General features: G+C 36.6%; 1 protein-coding gene across 1 annotated transcript in view; it reads right to left on the bottom strand.

The window, feature by feature from the left end:
- dock1 (dedicator of cytokinesis 1) overlaps positions 1-22,065 on the bottom strand; it is a 270,237-nt gene extending 248,172 nt beyond the window's left edge. Inside the window, exon 1 of the mRNA XM_016230377.1 lies at positions 21,783-22,065. Within this exon, the coding sequence (XP_016085863.1) occupies positions 21,783-22,011 (229 nt within the window). The 5' untranslated portion in view covers positions 22,012-22,065. The remainder of the gene's footprint in view (positions 1-21,782) is intronic.
- Positions 22,066-23,346: the final 1,281 nt, after the last annotated feature.

Below are 23,346 nucleotides of genomic sequence, written 5' to 3'. Positions count from 1 at the left end.
CACGATATAGGCACGTGCTTTGAGTGACGCAGACAGCTCACACAAACACGAACATGCTGAATTGAGTGCTGTGCCTGCCTGTGATGAGGAGATTGTGAATAAAGAACGAATATTAGTCGAATTTAAAAAACATTTGCAATGTTAGGTGTGCGTCATCAGTGGAGCACGAGATGCGGTGATGATGATGATGATGATGTAAGTGACGTTGTTGCATTTTAATGTTTTGTTAGTCTAGCCCACGAGATGCGCCGCTGCTGCGTTATTCATTCAAAATATTAGAGAAACATAAAAGCTCAATACGGAGAAGATCTTGATTAGGTGAAAACAGAAACCAAGCCATTCACACAGAACACATATTCAGCGCATTTTAGACGGACAAATATGACTGCTGCACTCGCGTCAGATGTACCCATGCAAAGCTAAAACGGTTTAAACTTTTAGAAAACACGTCACGAGTTCATGGAGGTTTATTCCTTTTCACTGCATCTCATGTTTTTAAATGCAATCTGTGTGAATGGCGCTTCGCCTCTTTAGATTAAGCAATGCATGAATACATGATGCTATTTTGTTCATAACTGTTTATGCAATTTACAAAATTCTATTTAATTTTTGAGTTAATTTAGATTGTAAGTGACGTTGTTGCATTTTAATGTTTTGTTAGTCTAGCCCACGAGATGCGCCGCTGCTGCGTTATTCATTCAAAATATTAGAGAAACATAAAAGCTCAATACGGAGAAGATCTTGATTAGGTGAAAACAGAAACCAAGCCATTCACACAGAACACATATTCAGCGCATTTTAGACGGACAAATATGACTGCTGCACTCGCGTCAGATGTACCCATGCAAAGCTAAAACGGTTTAAACTTTTAGAAAACACGTCACGAGTTCATGGAGGTTTATTCCTTTTCACTGCATCTCATGTTTTTAAATGCAATCTGTGTGAATGGCGCTTCGCCTCTTTAGATTAAGCAATGCATGAATACATGATGCTATTTTGTTCATAACTGTTTATGCAATTTACAAAATTCTATTTAATTTTTGAGTTAATTTAGATGTAATACACGTTACTTATAGCGGTGTTCCGATCAGGATTTTTGAGGCCGATCACCGATCACAGAAAGCAGTATCTGCCGATACCGATACCAGTCTTTTTAAAGCCTTCTTTTTATAATTTATAACGATACTCCAATCAGGATTTTAGACATTTATTCAGGGCCTGAATTTCATTTTTGAAAATGGGGGAATTCCCCTCTTAAGTGTCTCTTGTGAGAGGAGAAGCAGCAAGAACTGTGCTTTCACACAGGAGTCTGCTACTGATCCGTGGCGGTTTACCACAAACCCAACATTTATCCATTATTTTGATTTCAAATCCAAACATTGTCACTGAAAATGATTTTTCAGCATGGCAATTCTTTTTTTACCCAGTACAGTAATCCAATCATTCACAGACATGTTTAAACACAATAAATATAAGCAACACATTATTCAATGCTTTTTACTTTTGCTTTTACATCTAGGTTTATATATTAAGTTGCTCAAGCAAGTGGCAAAACATTTAAACTACTTTTCTTACATTATCACAAACTTACCATTGACAGAAATAGTCAGCTCTACTGCCTTTCCTTTTGCATTGAAATCTTTATTACAAGCAATCCATGCGGTTCATAAAGAACTTTGTTTCCATACCTCCATGAGTGCCATCTATTATTGCCTTGTTTATCTAAAAGTGCTCTTTCCCTTTAAACCTAGCCAAAAAGCCATATGTGTTAACTGTGAAACACTGTATACTTTAATAATATGCATTTATGGTGTAATTACTAAATTTTCATGTCAATCCATGTTCATATTTACTGCAAACAATGTGCGGATACTTTAATTCAGCGCTTGCAGCACAGCAAACTTGGTGCAGAAACTATCTCTGCTCTGCTGCAGACGCACCACTCCTGAACGCACTGCCAGACCGCAACCGTGTGCAGTGTGCACACTTTATTAATCTGTTAACATGAGCGCGGAAAAAATACACATCACATTCGCACTGCAAACGGAGTAATGTGAACCTGGCATTATATGTGTATGCGCTGCAACTGTGCATGAGCGCTCAGTCTCCAGCAGAACGCGCAAGCGCTGAATGGTTAAACACTGGCAAGAATTTTAAAGTAATGCAATATATAAACTTTAGTGATGATGTGACTGCCTCGATTGTACAAGTGACAATTCCTGTCTCAACTGTGCAGCGTGCAGCTCGCTTAAAGTGCAGACGCGATGTGATTTGAAGACTGAGATTGGCCTTTTTAGAGACCGCCGATCAATCATCCCAAAGCGATTATCGGCCGATAGTGATCGGTAGCCGATCAATCGGAGCATCCCTAGTTACTTCCTTCGCCGCCACACGCTCGCGTCATGACACTGTCGTGAAGGCAAGTGATGCAGTAGAGACAAAAATGTGGAATAAAGTCGTTATTTTTGTTTTCTTTGCGCAAAAAATTTATTCTCGTAGCTTCACCGTAGCGCCATTTTGGAGAATATCCGCTGAACGCAAACTGCGTATGCTATTCTGTGTCAGCCGCGACACAAGGATACAACATGTACTACAATTTTTTACGTGTATTTATTCTTTGATTTGAAAGAAAACAGCGCATCCGTGCAGCACGGCTGACACAGAAGAGTGTAAGCTGCTTGAGTCCAGCGGATATTCTCCAAAATGGCGCTACGGTAATGCAGAGAGAGACAGAGGAGACGAAATGTTGAATAAAGTCGTTATTTTTGTTTTATTTTCTTGTTTTCTTTGCGTACAAAAACTCTGGACCCTATAGTTCGCTGCTAGTAATGGAGGATGAAAGAATTGTTCCAGTTCCCATTTCGGTGTACAAAGCTCAAGTGTGGCGTCATTTGGGCTTTTAATGTCCACCCCGGGACTGTGGCGGGGGCTCCGCCTCGGTTCCGCTGCTTGCCACGTCCCGTGTGACGGTAACAAAAGGGCGGTAGGGTCGCCACGCGGCTGCAGCTTTCTCTCGTGGTGGGGATGTTTTGTGCCGTTGGGGTGGTGCTCGCGTCGCGGTCTCGGCAATTCCACACAGAACATAAATATAAACTGAAAAACCGGTGAAATCCAAGTTGAAAGGTTGAGAATGTTCAAGATCTGTATTTATTTTATCATTTAAAATTTTTTTGTTTTCTTTAAGAATCCTGTAAGCACTTTATTTTTCATTGATATTAAGCAGATGTAATTATTTTGTTCAGATCAAAATGTTATGACATTGTATGTTTAACTTAACAAATTTAAACTGTGTGAACCTTTAAAGCAGGGTCTAAAAAGAGATGGTCTTTTTATAAAATACATTTTATACATATTATACATTTAACTAAAGGATCCTTTAATTTTTCCCCCTTTACTCGTACTGCACAAAAAGTGGTTCAATAACGTTGAATGATCCATGGACTGGACTGTGTTCTGGTTAAATTTATTTATTTATTTATTTATTGCTAAGGTTTGCATATGGTGGTGTATTCTTAATGACAGCTTTCCTAAAAATATATCCTATTCCTAAAATAAAGAAATATCCCAATATATCGCCTTGCTTACAGTATCGCAATGTATCGTAACATATCATATCGCAACCCATGTATCGTGATGCGTATCGTATCGCCAGATTCTTGCCAATACACAGCCCTACTTTATAGCCACATTTTTATACTGTGGTTACAGTGTTTCGGGTGTCAGATCATGCAGACAGTGTCATGGACCACAGGTTTATCTATAATGATCATGTGACACACTGAAGACTGTAATGAGAGTGAATGAAGAGTAATGATGCTGAAAATTCAGCTTTGATTACAGGAATAAATCACATTTTACAATATATTCACATAGAAAAAAGACGTTTTCAATCGTGATGATTTTTCACAATTTTACAGTTTTTAACTATTTTTGATCAAATAAATGCAGCTTTGGTGAGCACAAGAGAAAACTGTACATCATAAAATAGAGCGAATACACTCATGGAAATCATTACACTATTAAGGCTGGTAAATCCACTTATTGTCACTGTACATTAAATTGCATATTGTATGGCATAAAAAGGTCAATCCAAGGTCAACACATGTAAAGAAAAAATCTTCTGATTATACAAAGAAAAACACAATTCAGAAGAGGTAATTGTGCACTCCTGCCTGCAGTCTCTCCAGAATATCCTGCATTAATGAGACGGGAGCGAAACACGGATGAAACTAATTAACCATGTCTTTTTATAGTGTGTGTAAATGCCACATGAGAAAACCCCCTGGCTGAGAGCGAGTGACCATCCTGACCAGATCAACGTCCTCACAGCATCACCTCACAGAGCGCCGCTCTCTCTTAAACTCTCTTAATGGATTCTGGCCCCTGGATCCCAGTTAAGCAATAAAGTAGAATTAAAAAGAAAGGATGACAAGAGACAGAAGAGGAGGGGTTAATGCTGGACATTTATCATCATGTCAGCCAATCAAAAGCACGTTTTTAATGAGCTCAGGGAACTCTGGGAGATAATGAGCTCCACTGTCACTCTGTAAATAAAGGTTTCACAAGTCGCTGCTTTACGAAACATGTAACGTAAGGCAAACCAGCAGTGCGTTCTCATCAAGCACAATAGTGGACGTTAGCACATAACTATTCATCTACAACCAGTTTTCACTTTTAGGTCAATTATGGTCATGGCGGTGTTTTAATTTATTTAAATAAACAATAAAAAAAAAATACATAATTTAATTGACATTTTTATTTAATATTTTATTTTATATTAGGAATTATATTTCAATTAGAGATGCATAATATGAGAGTTTGCCGATATCCCGATTTTTTTCAAATCATTTTGGCCTACAGTCAGTGTCGATACCGATATATACTGTATATGTATATATGTATATATGTATATATGTATATATATATATATATATATATATATATATATATATGGCATGGGCCGATTACCCTTTATTTCTCTCTCTTATTGCAACTCATCTCTGTTCTGGACTTGCACAAACTGCGTTGCAATGCAATCATTTTCCAAAATGTCATTTATGTGAAAATATAAGTCTGTAAACGCCTGTTAACACAGGCCAGAGACGCTGAAGACGGACGCACAGAGAAAAATACTGTAGCAGGCAGATCACTCACTGTTCATGATGCACGAACTATTGGAAGAAAATCCTCAATATTGATGTGTGGGTTTATATGAATTTGTTTCTGAGGGGAACTGACTGTCTTCAGAAAAGTTTAGATGGTATTCTCTTTTCATCTCGTCTCTGTATAGTTCATATTAAAGCAGTGTTTCAGCGCAGTGCTGCGGTGTTTACAGCAGTAAACAAGGAAACACTGTATCTGCTGTTCCAGAAGCGTCTGCGTCTCATTCAGAGCTTCTGCTGTTTGCTTCGTTCAGGCATGTAGTATAATTTCACAAAGCTAGTCAGAACATTGTTTTTGCTTCAAATTGGGTTATTATTAAATCAAATGATGTATATTAAATTATATAACTAAATGATATGAAATGATATAAATGATATGTATATGAATTATATAACTAAAATTAAATAACTGTAATTACAGATTTAGGTTAAATAAAGATGTCAGTCTTTATTTTTCTTCTTTTTAGGAAACAAATCGAAGAAAAAATAAATTCTACCTAATATTATCCTATATTGTGTTCAGTGGAAAACGGCAATACCGTGAAATTTTTGCTTAAGGCTATCATAACGTCAAAATCTCATACCGGCCCATGCCTAATTAATATATATTACCGGCCCATGCCTAATTAATAGGGGTGTAACGATATGCTCAGGTCACGATACGGTATGCATCTCGATACTGGGTTCACGATATGATATATAACACGATATTTTGAACACAATTTAAAATGGAGCTGTTCCATCGTGTTACCACATCCATGATAAGCTTATGTGATGTGATCTCAAGCATCTTTTGCTTTTCCGCGAGCACAGCTGTTGCTGTGGCACTGCGGTGAAAAAAAGCCACAACTTTTTTCACGCGACCAAGCAAGCGACTGACGCAAGAAACATTTAAACCTGCTTGCGATGCAAGATTCAATGTGTGCGCGAAACACTTAATATGCGGTGACAACCCGGCTTCTCTCACTGCCACCTCCATGTTGCGTGCGTTGTCACTAACAACAGCAGTACTATGAGGAGCCCTTTCTAGCTCCCCTCAGGATATGTTGCATTATGGTTACTTAGTTAAATATAACATACAATTGTAATGCTTTAAGTGCGATGTGTCTCAGGTTTGTCTAGTCTAGCACTTTTTATTTATTTATTTTTATTAGTTTTTTGGCTTTTCTTTTTTTATTTATATTTACTTATAAACCTAAATTGCAGTCTTAAAATACTTGATTTAAAATATCTATAATACCAGCAACATACCGGAAATTAAGCGAATTGACTGAATGAAGTGAATAAAATAAAATGTAAAAAAAAAAATTTAACATTTAACATTTGAATATTTACAAAAAAAAAAATTATAAATAAAAAAAGAAAAGCTAAAAACTAATAAAAATAAATAAATAAAAAGTGCTAGACTAGACAAACTTATGAGACACATCGCACTTAAAGCATTAAAATTGTATGTTATATTTAACTAACTAACCATAATGCAACATATCCTGAGGGAAACTGAATATCAGCTTTTGACTAGATCATGAAAATCAGGCCATGATGATATTATTGATATGTCAATCAACATAAAAAAATTATATGGTCAAGTAAACTCACAATAAATTCAGAGACTGAGATTTTTTTTTTTTACTCAAACCTTTCATAAAAAGCTGAAGTCACAGAACACACAAACAACCCCAAACAACAGGACAAAAGCAGCAGCAGCAACAAAGGCTCTTGAGGCCAAACACTTCTTAAAAGCCCTCAGACATTTTCAAGAGCCTCTTTAAAAGTCAAAGGGACAAAAAAAGAAAGAGACAAACTGAAAATCCTGACCCAAACACTCACAAATAGAATCCCTGCTCGATATTTCACACATAATGAGACGGTTAACCCTCCTGGTCTTTTCTATGAATATCAGTCATGAAATCTGGTCTAAACAGCAGTTTGACAAACAGCACATTTGTGCGAGCTGCAGCTCTATTTTGCAAGTGGTGAGGAAAAGCACACATTTTGATGATTCGCTCAAAGCCCTGAGTCATCAGCAACCGTTGTTCAGTGCACAACAATGAGTTCACTTCAGGCCTGCACACAATAAAACAATGACAGAATCTCATAATACATTACTCATTTTAAAGATATCACCAAAAAATTATCATTCTGCAAGTTGCTCGCCTTCGTTTCAAACCAGTAGAGACCACAACTATCAACTATCAACCACCATTGGCAAAAGCCACCATAAAAGCATCATGAAGTTGTTCATAACATTTGTATGACTTCAAAAAACTTAATGTAATGCAATATAGTGCACAATATAAAGGCAATTAATTATTCACTGAAAAAAAATCATAAGATAACGCTTAAAATGTCCTCAGACAAAGCTATTGTATGACTTCAGAAGACTTCAGATAACTTTTATGGCAGCTTTCAAGTGTCAGTTTGTCTTTTTTTTTTTTTTAGAGCTTGAAAGTATCTGACCTTATTCACTTTCATTGTATGAAAAGTTTTAGAAGAGTTACTACTAGTCTGGAAAGAAATTAAGATTTATTTTAGACTAAAGTAAATTCAACTTCCTAGGATTTACTGAATTAAATATGATATTATTATATAAAAATTATATAAAAATAGTTTATTGTTTAATTCCAAATAGTTTGTAAAAAATATATATTATTTTACAAATAATAAAAACGAAATAATTTAATAAATATAAAAATAAAGAAAATAAATTCATAATAATTAATAGTCTATTAATAAGAAGAAGAAAAATAAAGAAAAATGCATTTAATAAAAATAAATAAACATTATATAAATAAGCAAACAAATTTAACAGGTAGTTTAAATGTCAAAAAGCTGGTGTGACAGTGTATCGTATATGTTCATCAGGATGACGTGTAGGTAGGAACAATAGCCCTGTTGGGCATCTAGTAAGAGATGTCACACAGGTCTGTTGCATCTACACACACAATAGACCAATTCATGAAACACCACTGACATGACGAGTCTCAAATCGACCACACAAAACACACACTCGCTCAACAATTCTCAGTAGAACAGCACTATTACAGCTCATCCCTGTTTGCTCTGTCTCTCACAGGTACAGCAAAGCCGTGAGCAGAGGATGGGGCGCCTCTGAAGCCCAGAGAGGGCTCATTAATCTCTGTCAGTCATGAAGATGCCAGCATTTCATCTTTGACATTTACTAGCATGGTGCTTTCTGACAGGCCCAAAGCTGGAGCATGTTTGATAGAGGATGCTATCAGGGGACTCATGGGGGCCTCATTGTTTAGCCAGTGAAACATTAGTTAAAAATAACAGAAGCACAGAATCAAAGAAACCTGAAAACAAATATATCATGACTTCCACAAAGGTATTAATCAGCACAACTGTTTTCAACATTGATAACAATCAGAAATTTTTCTTGAGCAGCAAATCAGCATATTAGAATGATTTCTGAAGGATCATGTGACACTGAAGACTGGAGTAATGATGCTGAAAATTTAGCTTTGCATCACAGAAATAAATTACATTGTAATATGCTGTATAGTAATAAAGAAAACAGCCATTTAAAATTTTAATAATATTTCACAATATTACTGTTTTTACCATTTTTGATCAAATAACTGCAGCCTTGATGAACAGAAAAGACTTCTATCAAAAACGTAAAAAATCTAAACTGTCTGCAAGACGGATATAAGAATCACAACCAGCTATTCACAACAGTAAAAACAAAGCTAACTTTCTTTTAAACGTTAACTCCAAAAACACTCAATGTTCAACGCAGCTGTAAAAAACAAATGTGTTGGACCCAAAGGTATCTGTTCGCAACTGCTAATGTGCAGATTTATGGATTCAGAGGTAGTTTCACATTTTGAAAAAAAATTTAATTCAGACTCACTGCTGAAAGTCTCCAGGACATTTGCACTTTTACGTTTGACCTAATGGTCTGACATGGTTTTCTCTTTAATTCTGCTCTGTCTTGTCTCCGAAGTGGCTGAACTGGATCCAAACAAAGACCACAGACTCATCTCTGCTGACGGGATGGGGTGTGTTAAATATGCCAGAGATGATGTTCATATCTGCCCATCTGTCACAATGGCTGGGTTGTATGAATGGGGTAAGAACAGCCTTCTTTACCGAACGTGTGTGTGTGTGTGTGTCCCCTGCAGGGTAATGACCCTTTATTTCACAGTCAATAGCACAGCATCAACCATCTGTCCAGAGGAGAGACTTAGATCAGACACCAGCAGGACAACTGAGGCCTTCAAAAAACACAATCAATACACACACACACAATTTCTGACAAAATGCTGAGTTTTATGAACAGATTAACATTAAAACTCAGTCAATGCCACAGGTTAAAAGGGTCATATGATGCGATTTCAATTTTTCCTTTCTCTTTGGAGTGTTACAAGCTCTTGGTGCATAAAGAAGATCTGTAAAGTTGCAAAGACTATCTCAAATCCAAAGAGATATTCTTTATAAAAGTTAAGAGTCAGCCACGCCTACCTAAAACGCCTCGTTCTTACACGCCCCCACATGTCTACATCACGATGTGGGAAGATTTGCATAACGCCGGCCAAATGTTCACGCAAAGAAAGGCGGCGTAACTTTTATTCTCGCTGTAGTATTGCTGTTGCCGCCGCCATGTCGTGGAGACGCTGTGTGTTTCGTTGTGAAAGCGAAACTACTTAGTTTGGTCTTCTAAAAGTGGAGGATATCCGCTTCGTCAAGCCTGGAGCTGATCTGTGCTGGTCGCTGAGAAAAATACATCAACTTCGCGCTGTGGATCGCCGAATCGGCTTTCACCGTGGATGAAGCGGACCCCAGCCCGGGGTCGTCACATGTGGTTGCCGCAAGCCCTCCAGCCGCTCCTTCGTTGAATTTGCCGGCCGCGCCATTCTCAAGCGAAACTACTTTGTTTGGTCTTCCAAAAGAGGACACGACTAGAAATCAGTGGTTAAGTTGTATTTACAACACTGTTCCAGAACACTTCAACCCAAATATTCAGATGTGTGCAGCACATTTTATGGAGGACTGTTTCCTGATCCTGGTAGAGTAGACTACAATGCCGGCTGTTCTGACTCACAGACTGTAAGTATGTTTTTATTTAAAGGATTTGCCACTGACGATTCAATCGCGAGTTTTGGGCAGTGTAGAGTAGGGCTTGTTGTTTGTCATTTCTCCGATCACAAATGCAGACATGGTTTTATGTTTATGCGGCGCGATGCAACGCAACATGTAAAAAGACAGTATAAGTCATTATAATCTGTAATTATCTCCCCACTGGATGCAACAAATGCCTCGTTTGTTATGGGTTTTAATGTTTTTGTCTCGACGCTCCGGCCGGACAGGGCATCACAATATGGTAAGGGACGTAAGATTGGCCAATCACAACACACTGGATAGCTGGCCAATCAGAGCACACCTCGCTTTTCAGGCTGATGAGCTTTGTAAATATCGACGCGTTTCAGAAAGGCGGGGCATAGAGGAGAAACAGTATGTGGAAAATAATGTGTTTTTTTTACTTTAAACTGCATAAACACATTTCATTACACCAAATACACAAAATAATGTTATTTTTAGCAACACCATATGACCCCTTTAAGTGGTGTTTTTCTTCCCACCAAAAGTGAATTTATGAAATGATAGACATCATGGAGTTACATAATAGCGGTTTAAAACATAACTGATTTCAAATAGAATATATAACATAAAAAAAACTTACATTTAATTATTTCAGCTAGTTTAAGGCAACATTGCACATTTTGTTTAGTTTATCTTGATGTTCTAAAATAACAAACTAAAATTTAAATAATCTACAGTGTTTCCCCTGCCATTATTTTAGGGGGGCGCATTCATGAGCGGAGCTGCTTTGATTACAGCCATTACTGGAGAAACCGCTAGTTTTATCACTCTAAAAGCGCCTCCTGCTGGCAGAGAATGAGTTTTCATTTTAAATAAGCCCGTCTCCAGCAACATTTCCAGTTTTTGTTGTTGTTCAATTTTTTTGTTTTCTGCAGCGAGCAGTTTTTCGGAGCACTTTTCATACCCTTTTTTCTGGCTGAAGCACATTTGTTTCAATCTATAAGAATAATCAGCCTACACTACCAGTCAAAAGTTTTTGAACAGTAAGATTTTTATGAACAGATGTAATTTATTCCTGTGATCATACATAGGTAAATTTTCAGCATCATTACTCCAGTCTTCAGTGTCACATGATCCTTCAGAAATCATTCTAATATGCTGATTTGCTGATTATCAATATTTAAAACAGTTGAGTACATTTTTTTTCAGGATTCTTTGATGAATAGAAAGATCAGCATTTATCTGACATAAAAAGCTTTTGTAACATTATACACTATTCCATTCAGTATAATTTGTATTATTTTTTGGGGAAAGAAATTATAGAAATTAATACTTTTATTTAGCAAGGATGCTTAAAATTGATCAAAAGTGATGATAAAGGCATTTATAATGTTACAAAAGATTTCTATTTCAGATAAATAGTGTTCATATCGATATCGGAATTATATCGTATCGACCGAAATTAAGAAATATATCGTGATATAAATTTTGGCCATATCGTCCAGCCCTAGCTTAACGACATCAATTTGCACAAATTTAAATGACAAACCTATAAAAAAAAATACCTAGATTATAGAACTACATTGAAAATTGAGTTAAAACCGTAATGAGACCTTATTGAAAACTTTTTGTATCACAACCAAATGAACCTACAATTCTATGCAACATAGTCTACAAGATTAAGCCACGAAACAGCAGAAATAACTAAATTTTCATTGTTTTCATGCTTTTGTTTGTTCATTTTGTGCTTGTGCTCCCCAGACCGCTGTAATCCCCCCCCCCCTGACTGAGAAACATACAAAAAAAAGAGATGCATTACATATTTTATTGGATCACCACACATGTATTAAAAAGACTCTAAATGGGAGGGATTTTATATTCCAGCAATATTCCTGTACCCTAAACCCCGAGCGTTTCCCCTCTGAGAAATCCAGTTATCACATCTTCTCAGACCAAAGCTCATATCATCACATAACTCGACTCCATAATCCCCAGATTATTCAAAATTCATGTTGAAAATCTATTAAGAATAACTCACACGTCTCTAAGGGAGACTAATCTACAGGCCAGCATCATGCGCTGCCTTACTTCAGACTGAGAAATACAACTGTAAAGAGGTATTACATCGCAAACGCTGTCCAGAAGCACATGTTTTAAAATGATAACACACATCCACATATACCAGAGACCTGGATTTAGGACATTCACACTGGTTTAGGTTGAAATCTGTCAGCAGTTGGCAGGTCTACTTGGGGACTTCTGACTCATTCAAATAAAAATATACAAGTTCGAGCTTCATACAAGATACTAGAGCCCGACCGATATATCGTTTTGCCGATATTATCAGCCGATATGAGCCTGTCGCCGATATATATCGGCGAATATGCCGCCGATATGAATTTTTTTTTTACAGAGCATATAACGCAGATAAAACACTTGAAATGGTGTAATTACTTAGTTTGTCCAGCAGAGCACACTCCATTGTTTGCTACTGGATGAAACGCTTTAAAGCTTATGTCTATGGAAAACCATTGAAACTTTGAACGGCCATATCTCCGTAACGGCGTTGCAAATCCGCACCAAATTCGGGGGATCCCTTCAGCTCGAGGAACCCTCTTGAACTTGAACTGATTGTACGTCTAGAGGCCCGCTTTCGAATGAGACCACTGCCGCGTCGATAGCCCCCGGGGTTCGGGAGTTACGGGTGGTTAAATTTACGGGTGGTTATTTGACCGTAAGTGCCCTGCAAAGTGGACTTCACATGAAATTCCGCCATGATTCCAGTTCCAAGGGAACATACACGTTACATTCAAAGGGCATTAAAGTGCGAGAGACGTGAATTTATTTTGTATTTATTAACAGAGGTATATTATGTCACACTTCTCTAGTAAGTTTCATCTGTGTGTGAAGACAGTAGCGCAAATCCGTGAATGAATGTTCCGAAGTGAAATAAACTTAAACGGAATAAAGTTGAATGGAATTTAATTGAATTAATGTTGAATAAACTTCAACTTTACTATTCAGTGCACTGATGTCAGACTCATTTTGGACAATAAAGTTTACTGTTAAATTGTTAAATGCCCTGCCTCCATTACATATCTCTGTCACGTCATTATAAGTGTTTGATCACCACATTTGAGTGATCATTGCAAAAAATGTGTTTATGTATATATATTCCGTTTATGTATATACTGTATTCTATATATAGTACCAGTCAAATGTTTGGACACACGAATGGGAAAGTGTCCAAACTTTTGACTGGTACTATACTATAATATGCACAAAGAACATCTGCCTTTTTTTACTCCCTAATATCGGTATCGGTATCAGCCCCAAAAAACCCATATCAGCTGGGCTCTAATGACAAATAAAAGAAATTGAACTAGATAAAAAAAAGTTATTAATTTTCTATCATGATTTGATTTTAAAAAATTACTAAATGAAATGTTATAAATGACAAATTCAATCTAACTAATTTAACTATTTAATACAATATATGTGCAATGTCACATTGCCATAAAATAAAATTTTCTGACCGCTTTATTTTTTTTTACTTTGATATAACATAGTTTGTGTTGCTATATGCTAATGGTCTTCATACAATAAAATACAATATTTAATACTCAGCAGGTTTCAATCAAAATTAAATTCTATTTATTTATTTTTACAATGATTTATAGATGAATTACTAAATTAAATGTTAAATTTTGTATCTTTACATCACGCTATTTTAGTGTACAGCGTTGACACAAATTACAGTGCCGTAAATTACGCTGCATCTAATCTGGTTGGCACATCTGATAAACTTTGTTTGGTGTGAAATATTTCAAAGTTAAAAAAGCAGTCAAGTCACGAAATTGTGTCATCATGACTGATCATTGCTGTCACTGACACTTCTCATCCAACAGGGTCCAAACGCAGACCAGACTGTGGTTGAGGTTAATCAGGAGCACACTGGAGATAATGAGAGATTATACGCTTGTGTGTGAGAGTACAAACAGAACTATTGTCTTCAGTCAAACTGCACTTCTCACTGGCGGCTTTACTGAAGCCAAAGGAAGTGGCATTTCCTTATCTGGGGAACCAAAGTGTTGGGGAGAGCGATCCTGTCCACCGCTGCAGAAACCGCCAGGATACCGACGTAAACAACACAGTCTACAGCCAGAGAGAGAGTGATAACAACAGAGAGATAAGTATCAGTTTGTAAGGACTCAAGTCAACCAGTCATTTTCAGCTCTCATGCTCTTCAGTACAGTACGGTTCATTTTCAGTGGAGTCTGCAAAGACATGCAGGTTATTTTCATATACATCCAAAAGTAATGTATTATTGAAGAAGAAATGCTGTTGATTGGATGTTGAGATGTGGGTGTGGCACTCAAAAATGGAGGCAGATGTATGGTTATGTAATGTGACAAACAAAATTTGAATTTGAAAAGAGATGAATGTGAGCTTGCAGTAGGCGGGTTTAAGTGGAGTAAATGATTGGAGACATCACCAGAAGGTCCAGTTATGACATTGATAAAAATTTACAGTAAATTAAAAATAAAGAAAAAAAAGAATCATATGCAATAGGGCTGCACGATAAATCGCATTCGATATTTAACACGCATCTTATCAGTAAAGCTGGTTCTGTAATCAGCGGTAAATCTCCATCACGTGCGTGCCGTTGTTCACTGACGAGCTGTGCAAAAAATCGCGCGAATATGAACGTGGTTTTGCACAGCTCGTCAGTGAACAACGGCACGCACGTGATGGAGATTTACCGCTGATTACAGAACTGGCTTTCTGACAAGATGCGCTTTAAATATCGCATGCGATTTATCGTGCAGCCCTAATATGCATTAATGAATTGTTCACAATAAGATCTAGAGCATTTACTTAGAATAGATAGGATAAACTTAAATTTCAAGTAAACTTTCATGCAAGCTTGCGGTCAACATTTAAAATTAAGATAATAAATAATAGTATTGTAATTTTACAGTTGTACTGCAAAATTATTTTTTTAATACTTAATTTTTTTAGTTTACAGTGAAATAGTCCTAATAATAATATTTATTTTTGTTTATCGTCACATATATTCTTAAAACACTTGATTTCATTATACAGTGAAATATTGCAATAGTAATATTTATTTTGTTGTTCTTATTATTATTATTAACATAGCAATGCCCTAGCAAAGCCCTAGAAACTACTCAGAACACCTTACGCAGGGCAATGCCCAAGCAACCATCCACAACACCCTAGTAACCACAAAAACAAAGTGACTGCACCCTATAAGGTTTTGCACAGGCTACAGCTGTTCTGAAAATCTACTTCTTGGACTAATCTCTGGTTTCTCTGAGCTGGATTGATTAAGGCTTGTCAATATGAAAAAGCACACGCCGGCTCTACAGTGGCACACAAAAAGAAATCACTCATAAAGCAAGAAAAATCTTTCAGTTGTTATTTAGCTAAAGTCTCAAAGGATCGACAAACAGTAAGAAGGTGAAGAGAAGTCTTTCATCCTCCTCTCCAAATTCAAGGAATCGCTCTCATCTGTGTGTTATGGCATATTAATGCTGCTGTATTTACAACACAACACTTCAGCTTTAATCAAAAGGGATTAGACTGACGGTAACGTGACAGAAATGTAGGACAGGAAAACAGCGGCATCTCCCCACAGCTCGGCATATTTCATATGCACACAATGAGCAGAGTCGAACTCCAAACACTTGTTTGATCGCAACTGCAAATATGGGGTAACCGATATGACATTTGCATGCTTCTGTCTTCAAGATTGTTACGTGAAGACAAGCAGCATAAAGCATAAATCTACAAATGTGAGAATGTCACCAATCAAACGACGTGTTATTCTGCCGGATGACAGATCTGAAGTTATGACAGAAAGAATGAAAGAGAAAGAACAAAACAACGAACAAAAAGAAAAACATGCCCAAAAATACACATTTTTACATTTCGGAAAAGACACAGTTCTTGTTACAAAGCAGTTGCTTTGCAAGGTTTTTAAAGCGTAGTTCGCCCAAAAATGAAAGTTTTATAAACATTTACCCTCAGACAATCCAAAATGTAGATGAGTTTGTTTCTTCATCAGAACAGATTTGGAGAAATGTAGCATTGCATCACTTGTTCACCAATGGATCCTCTGCAGTGAATGGGTGCCGTCATGTGAAGTGAAAAGCTGTGTCTTTTTAAGAAACAAATCCATCATGAAGACATTTTAAACTTCAAAATGTAGCGTTGGGCCAAGATACAAGTTCATAATCCATAATCCAGTGGAAAAAGTCTATCTCCTGTTGTCTTTCACATCAAAATCCACCCACATATTTGTTTAGAGCTGTTTTGGCTTGTAAACAGTGCTTAATCTGTGCAGATTTCTCTCCTGATTCAGAAAAGACAGCTCTTCACTGGAGAAAGCAATATTATGGATAGACGACTTGTATTTTAACCAGAAGCAATGGTTAGTTAAAAATGTCTTAATGATGGATTTGTTTCTTACAAACACGCAGCTATTTGATGGACTGGAGTGGTGTGTATCACTTGTGGATTATTGTGATGTTTTTATCAGCTGTTTGGACTCTCATTCTGACGGCACCCATTCACTGCAGAGGATCCACTGGTGAGCAAGTGATGCAATGCTACATTTCTCCAAATCTGATGAAGAAACAAACTCATCTACATCTTGGATGGCCTGTGGGTGAGTAAATGATCAGCAAATTTTCAATTTGGGGTGAACTACTGCTCAAAAAAAAAAAAAAGACGCTGTCCCTTTAAGTGTCTGTTGCTGTTGAGATGGCCTGTGGGTGACTGAGGCGTCTCGTTTTTTGGTGAGCCGTACAAATATTCCAAACATGTCTGTAAAATGCCAGAATATTTACAGGATGCAGGAAGTACAGCTGAGCCTCTCCAACCAGCTCCAGATCAGAGACGACCTTTCAAAAGACTAATCACAAACACAAAAACACTGAAAAACTGAATTTCAGCATGTGCCAAACTTCTTATGGAAGTGCAGAGCTGGCACCTTTTCCAAGATGCCTTCCAGAACTGGATGCAATTCCAAACAGCTGGTTCTCGTTAAATTTTTCAACAAATGTTTACGTCCATGCCTTCAATCAGAAAGGTATATAATCATCCAAATTAACACAAGCATTAATTTGTTGGCAAGCACATCATAAAGTAATGCTTCAGATATGCAAATGTTGCCAGGCACAACCCAAACCTGAGAAGACAGGTTACAGCTTAACTGGTTTTAAATTACCATCACAAGAATCAGGTTATTAAAACGACTAACCAAAACAAGAGAAGGAAACAAAACCTCAGAAATGATTCATGCAGAAAACAAAATGAAAACGTGAAATATCAGTCACCTGCATGGAAATAATGAGTATTCATGATATAGATTCACAGTGACTTACAAATGTTACACAAATATGTTTGATTAAATAGTTACAATATCTGCTTGTCTTTTAAGTATGAAAAAGTAAATGTTTTCATATAGTCTCTAATTTAAACTTCAGATTAATTTCAATGAATCACTTAAATTGATTCGAAACTGATTCAATTTAAATGCTCACAGCTGCCTTTAAATAACATTATATTAAATAAATATATTTTAATATGAATTGATCATATATTAAAATGTTTTTATACAAATATGCAAGTGATGCAATGCTACATTTCTCCAAATCTGATGAAGAAACAAACTCATCTACATCTTGGATGGCCTGTGGGTGAGTAAATGATCAGCAAATTTTCAATTTGGGGTGAACTACTGCTCAAAAAAAAAAAAAAGACGCTGTCCCTTTAAGTGTCTGTTGCTGTTGAGATGGCCTGTGGGTGACTGAGGCGTCTCGTTTTTTGGTGAGCCGTACAAATATTCCAAACATGTCTGTAAAATGCCAGAATATTTACAGGATGCAGGAAGTACAGCTGAGCCTCTCCAACCAGCTCCAGATCAGAGACGACCTTTCAAAAGACTAATCACAAACACAAAAACACTGAAAAACTGAATTTCAGCATGTGCCAAACTTCTTATGGAAGTGCAGAGCTGGCACCTTTTCCAAGATGCCTTCCAGAACTGGATGCAATTCCAAACAGCTGGTTCTCGTTAAATTTTTCAACAAATGTTTACGTCCATGCCTTCAATCAGAAAGGTATATAATCATCCAAATTAACACAAGCATTAATTTGTTGGCAAGCACATCATAAAGTAATGCTTCAGATATGCAAATGTTGCCAGGCACAACCCAAACCTGAGAAGACAGGTTACAGCTTAACTGGTTTTAAATTACCATCACAAGAATCAGGTTATTAAAACGACTAACCAAAACAAGAGAAGGAAACAAAACCTCAGAAATGATTCATGCAGAAAACAAAATGAAAACGTGAAATATCAGTCACCTGCATGGAAATAATGAGTATTCATGATATAGATTCACAGTGACTTACAAATGTTACACAAATATGTTTGATTAAATAGTTACAATATCTGCTTGTCTTTTAAGTATGAAAAAGTAAATGTTTTCATATAGTCTCTAATTTAAACTTCAGATTAATTTCAATGAATCACTTAAATTGATTCGAAACTGATTCAATTTAAATGCTCACAGCTGCCTTTAAATAACATTATATTAAATAAATATATTTTAATATGAATTGATCATATATTAAAATGTTTTTATACAAATATATTTAAAACATTTATAATATATTTTAATATTGCAAATATGTATTAATATATTGATGCATATAAAAGAAAATCATTTAATATAATGAGTTAATTTAGCGAAAGACTTGTCTTGAATATTTGCAACTACACAATTTTGAATCTAAGTGGCTACAACATGTTTGGTTATAATGATGGTTTCTCTATAAAAACGGCATTTCTGAGCAAATAAATAAATGACAAGACAGATTGCAGATAAAAAAAGGCTGAAAAATACTATGATTTTTAATATGGTGAATATGCATGCATGCATATCTGAGAAGTTTCATGTGGGAAATAGTCATTTTAATGAACATTTTATTGTTCATGCAACAACAGCACCTTCGTCTCTCTCAGCCAGCCATCTTCGTGCAGAGCTCTCAAAGCAAACTTCACTGCTGTTCTGCTCAAGGCCTGAATGAAAGGAACAAACTACACACACAAAGCCTATTAAAGTTGCTTTGGAAACTCTTATGGGACGGCAGTGCGTAAGCAGCGCACCTCTTTCGGAGAACACTTCCTCTAATACCACAAGACTTACTCATGCAGAGAGACAGAGGTGCGCGGAGGATCCGAAAAAAAAAGAGGACATGAAAATTAACCCATTACTTTCAAAACCATAAACTGACAAATGTGACTGGTTTGTGTTTTAAGCATGATTAATGCAGAACTATGCTGAGAAGATATGAGTGAACGTTAACTACAGCTAGTGTGTTTTGATTTAGAAAGTTTAATTTTAACTACAAACCCAACACTGTTTAATCATCTCAGAGTCACTGTCTCCATTCCAGTTTAAGTTTTTTGATTGCAGCATCAATGAAATGACCTTGAAAACCACAGAGTTTCCAACTTCACAGAGTTAGAGTTATGACTGATTTTAGGGGTTATCCTGATGAAATCTTTGAAGAAGAATCTACTGATCCAACATTTAATGCAACCCATAAAGTTCTTGTCCAGTTGAGATGGAATTAAGATTCTTTTATATCCATGCATCACTTAAAAACCCGATCTTCTCAGGGACTTTCTAAGTGAACTTTTGATATATTAACTACTACTATGGATGTTCACGGAAACAGTTCAGTTAGAAAACACCAACATCATCAGCCTGTGGAAGTTTCTGCAAAGAAATTAAATAAATTAGTAATAACAACAACAACAATAATAATAATAGGAACTTTTTTTTCTGAATTTTAATTTTATCTCTCACAAACACTGTCTTTTTCCCCCCTTAGAATTCTGACTTTATATAGCAGGATTTTATCACCTGGATATTAAGAACAAGCTTCTACATCATCCAGTGCAATACTTCACGCCATGTCAACTCAGAGCTGTCGATCACAGCTGGAGGAATGAAGCAAAGCACAACGAATAGCATGAAAACAATCCAGTCTAGCATTACATATGAGAAGGAAGAAACGCCAGGAAAATATAGTTCGGTTTTCATTTACTACTGATGCGTTTGATTAACATCTAGTTCTAAACATATTTGGACACATTATAGAAACACAGTAGTTTTTTTATGTACAGTAAGAGAGGAGAAAGGAGAGGAATAAAGCAGAAAGACGTGAAACTTGCACAAATATGTATGCAAGCAGAGCCTGAAATCATGACACAAACTTGCTGCCCAATGATGCTAACCAATCAGAATGAAGTATTTCAGAGCTGAATGTGATGTGTGCACAAAACACAAATTAGTTTACACAATATTTATGCAAAATTCGCTAAAGTCTTAAAAAAAACCACGACGAGAGCAAATACACGTATATAGTAGCCCAATAAAACGAATTTGTTTACATCACGCTTCCCACGCCTGTCGACCAATAACTTTGCATCAGTTTTCCAGTCATTAGATTCGGATTTATTAGCATTTCAGTTCACTGTGTGTCCTATTTTAGGCCACGTATATTCACTACAGAAATTGTGTGAATGAAAACCACGGTTTTTAAATATCCTAACATTTCCAGGTTATCCATGACAGTGGGAACTCTGGGACATAAACGAAACAATCGGGCGACTGAAAGCAGCAGCGGCTGGAAGAATGTAACCCGTTCAGAATCTTCCGCGGGAAACGCATTAAGAACGAAACTTTAGAAGGCATCGGCGCGAAACGTTGTTACAAAGTATCAGCGCGCGACTAACAATGAGCAACAATATATCCATCAGCTCCATTCAGGCCGCCGCGCAGGAAACACTGGAACTAGGCGCGTCTGTGTGTCAATCTCCACCAAAAAACATTACAAACACACTCACACATATCTCAAATACACCGAATACACTGACCCACAGTCATAAACCTCCTTACATAAGCCAAGCCAGCCGGGAAACAGAGAAACTCGAATCACAATTTCTCCCAAAACTTTTGTAACAATTGTGTGAATGAAAATCACGGTTTTTAAATATCCTAACATTTCCAGGTTATCCATGACAGTGGGAACTCTGGGACATAAACGAAACAATCGGGCGACTGAAAGCAGCAGCGGCTGGAAGAATGTAACCCGTTCAGAATCTTCCGCGGGAAACGCATTAAGAACGAAACTTTAGAACGCATCGGCGCGAAACGTTGTTACAAAGTATCAGCGCGCGACTAACAATGAGCAACAATATATCCATCAGCTCCATTCAGGCCGCCGCGCAGGAAACACTGGAACTAGGCGCGTCTGTGTGTCAATCTCCACCAAAAAACATTACAAACACACTCACACACATATCTCAAATACACCGAATACACTGACCCACAGTCATAAACCTCCTTACATAAGCCAAGCCAGCCGGGAAACAGAGAAACTCGAATCACAATTTCTCCCAAAACTTTTGTAATGGGACATGAAGAAGTTTGGTTCTTCTCTACTCACCTACTCCATACTTCTCCTTCTTCGTGGGCACCCAGCGCGACATCCTCACTGATGAAGGTGTTGTGAGACGCCCGTGAGTGTTGTTGTCGATATTCCAAATATATATCCAGAGTTTTTCCACACACTTTTTCTTTTCTCTGTAGTAGTGGAGAGACTCATCTAGCCGCCATTTTCCACCATCACTGAACTCATGAACCGCGAGGGGGAGATGTGAGAAACTTGTTGTCATGTGGGACAGCAGCGTCACCGGACGACCGCTCAGTCCCTCACCAAAAATACCATGAGAACTACAATTTACCAATGTACCAAAATACCAGAGTAAAGTAAAAGCATAAACATTATTAATGAACGTGACAAGGTAATTATTATATGAATAATAATGCTGTGTGTATGTGCTGTACATGTGGAAGAATTGACAATAAAGCAGACTTGACTTGACTTGACTTGAATGTGACATTAAAAATGTCTTTATAATTTATTTGGCTACTTTTCATAGTTAGTTAGTTAGCTAGTTAGGAAATATTAATCATTATATGGCCTGGTTTCACAGACAGGGTTTAGGTTAAGCTAGGATTAGGCCATAGTTCAATTAGGACATTTAAATGTCATTTATAAACGTGCCTTAGAAAATAGCATTACTCTTGTGCATCTCGAGACAAAACAAGTGCACTGACATATTTTAAGATCAATCAGTGCAAGTTTCTTTCAGTTAAAACACTGAAATGCATTGTAGTCTGAGACTAGGTTTAAGCCTTGTCTGTGAAACCGGGGGTATATGTTTTAAATTATAATCTAAAGACATGAAATAAACAATTATGTTATATTTTGTATGAAAATTGTTTCAAAATTGTGCCGTCATTCCTAATGTGACCAACAATTTTTAGTATGTGAGGTCAATATGACTTGTGAAAGGAATATTTTGTGCATCATTTGTAATCAAGCTCTAATATTGTCATATTGAACAAAAAATACACATATATACAGTTCAAAATCATTACTCCAGTCTTCAGTGTCACATGATCCTTCATAAATCATTCTAATATGATGCATGTATTTTTATGAAATAGATCAGGACTCTGTCAATGTTGAAATCAGTTGTGCTGCTTCATATACATTATCATGAACCATGATACATTATAATTTGATACATATCACATGATGTGTATATGTATATTATATGTGTGTGTGTGTGTGTATGCATGTATTTTTATAAAATCTGAATCTGAGCAGAGATCCTAAAGCCACTTTATGGTGGCTTATTGTGATGGAGTCCAGAGTTTTTGCATTTTGAATAAACCATGATGAAACTCCTTGTAATGTCATTTTCATATGGTCAATTTCTTATAATGTTTTTTATTTTTAATTTGTACCGGGGTCTAAACGGACAGACTAATCTGTTTTCCACTGCTTCTGTTGCATTTTTCGAGTAAAAAAGATTTTTAATCAAAATATGGAAAACAAAATTAACAGCACAGCATAATACATTATGAATCCTCTAATACTCATAACGAGACAATTTTCACTGTCATAAATAGCTGCAGACTGTGGCGACTGCTGAAAATTT

The sequence above is a fragment of the Sinocyclocheilus grahami genome, unplaced genomic scaffold (assembly GCF_001515645.1).
Source record: "Sinocyclocheilus grahami isolate Dianchi unplaced genomic scaffold, SAMN03320097.WGS_v1.1 scaffold369.1, whole genome shotgun sequence".
Classification (NCBI taxonomy): Eukaryota; Metazoa; Chordata; class Actinopteri; order Cypriniformes; family Cyprinidae; genus Sinocyclocheilus; species Sinocyclocheilus grahami.
The sequence above is the reverse complement of the archived record's forward strand: the minus strand, read 5'-3'. Positions and strand labels throughout refer to the sequence as shown.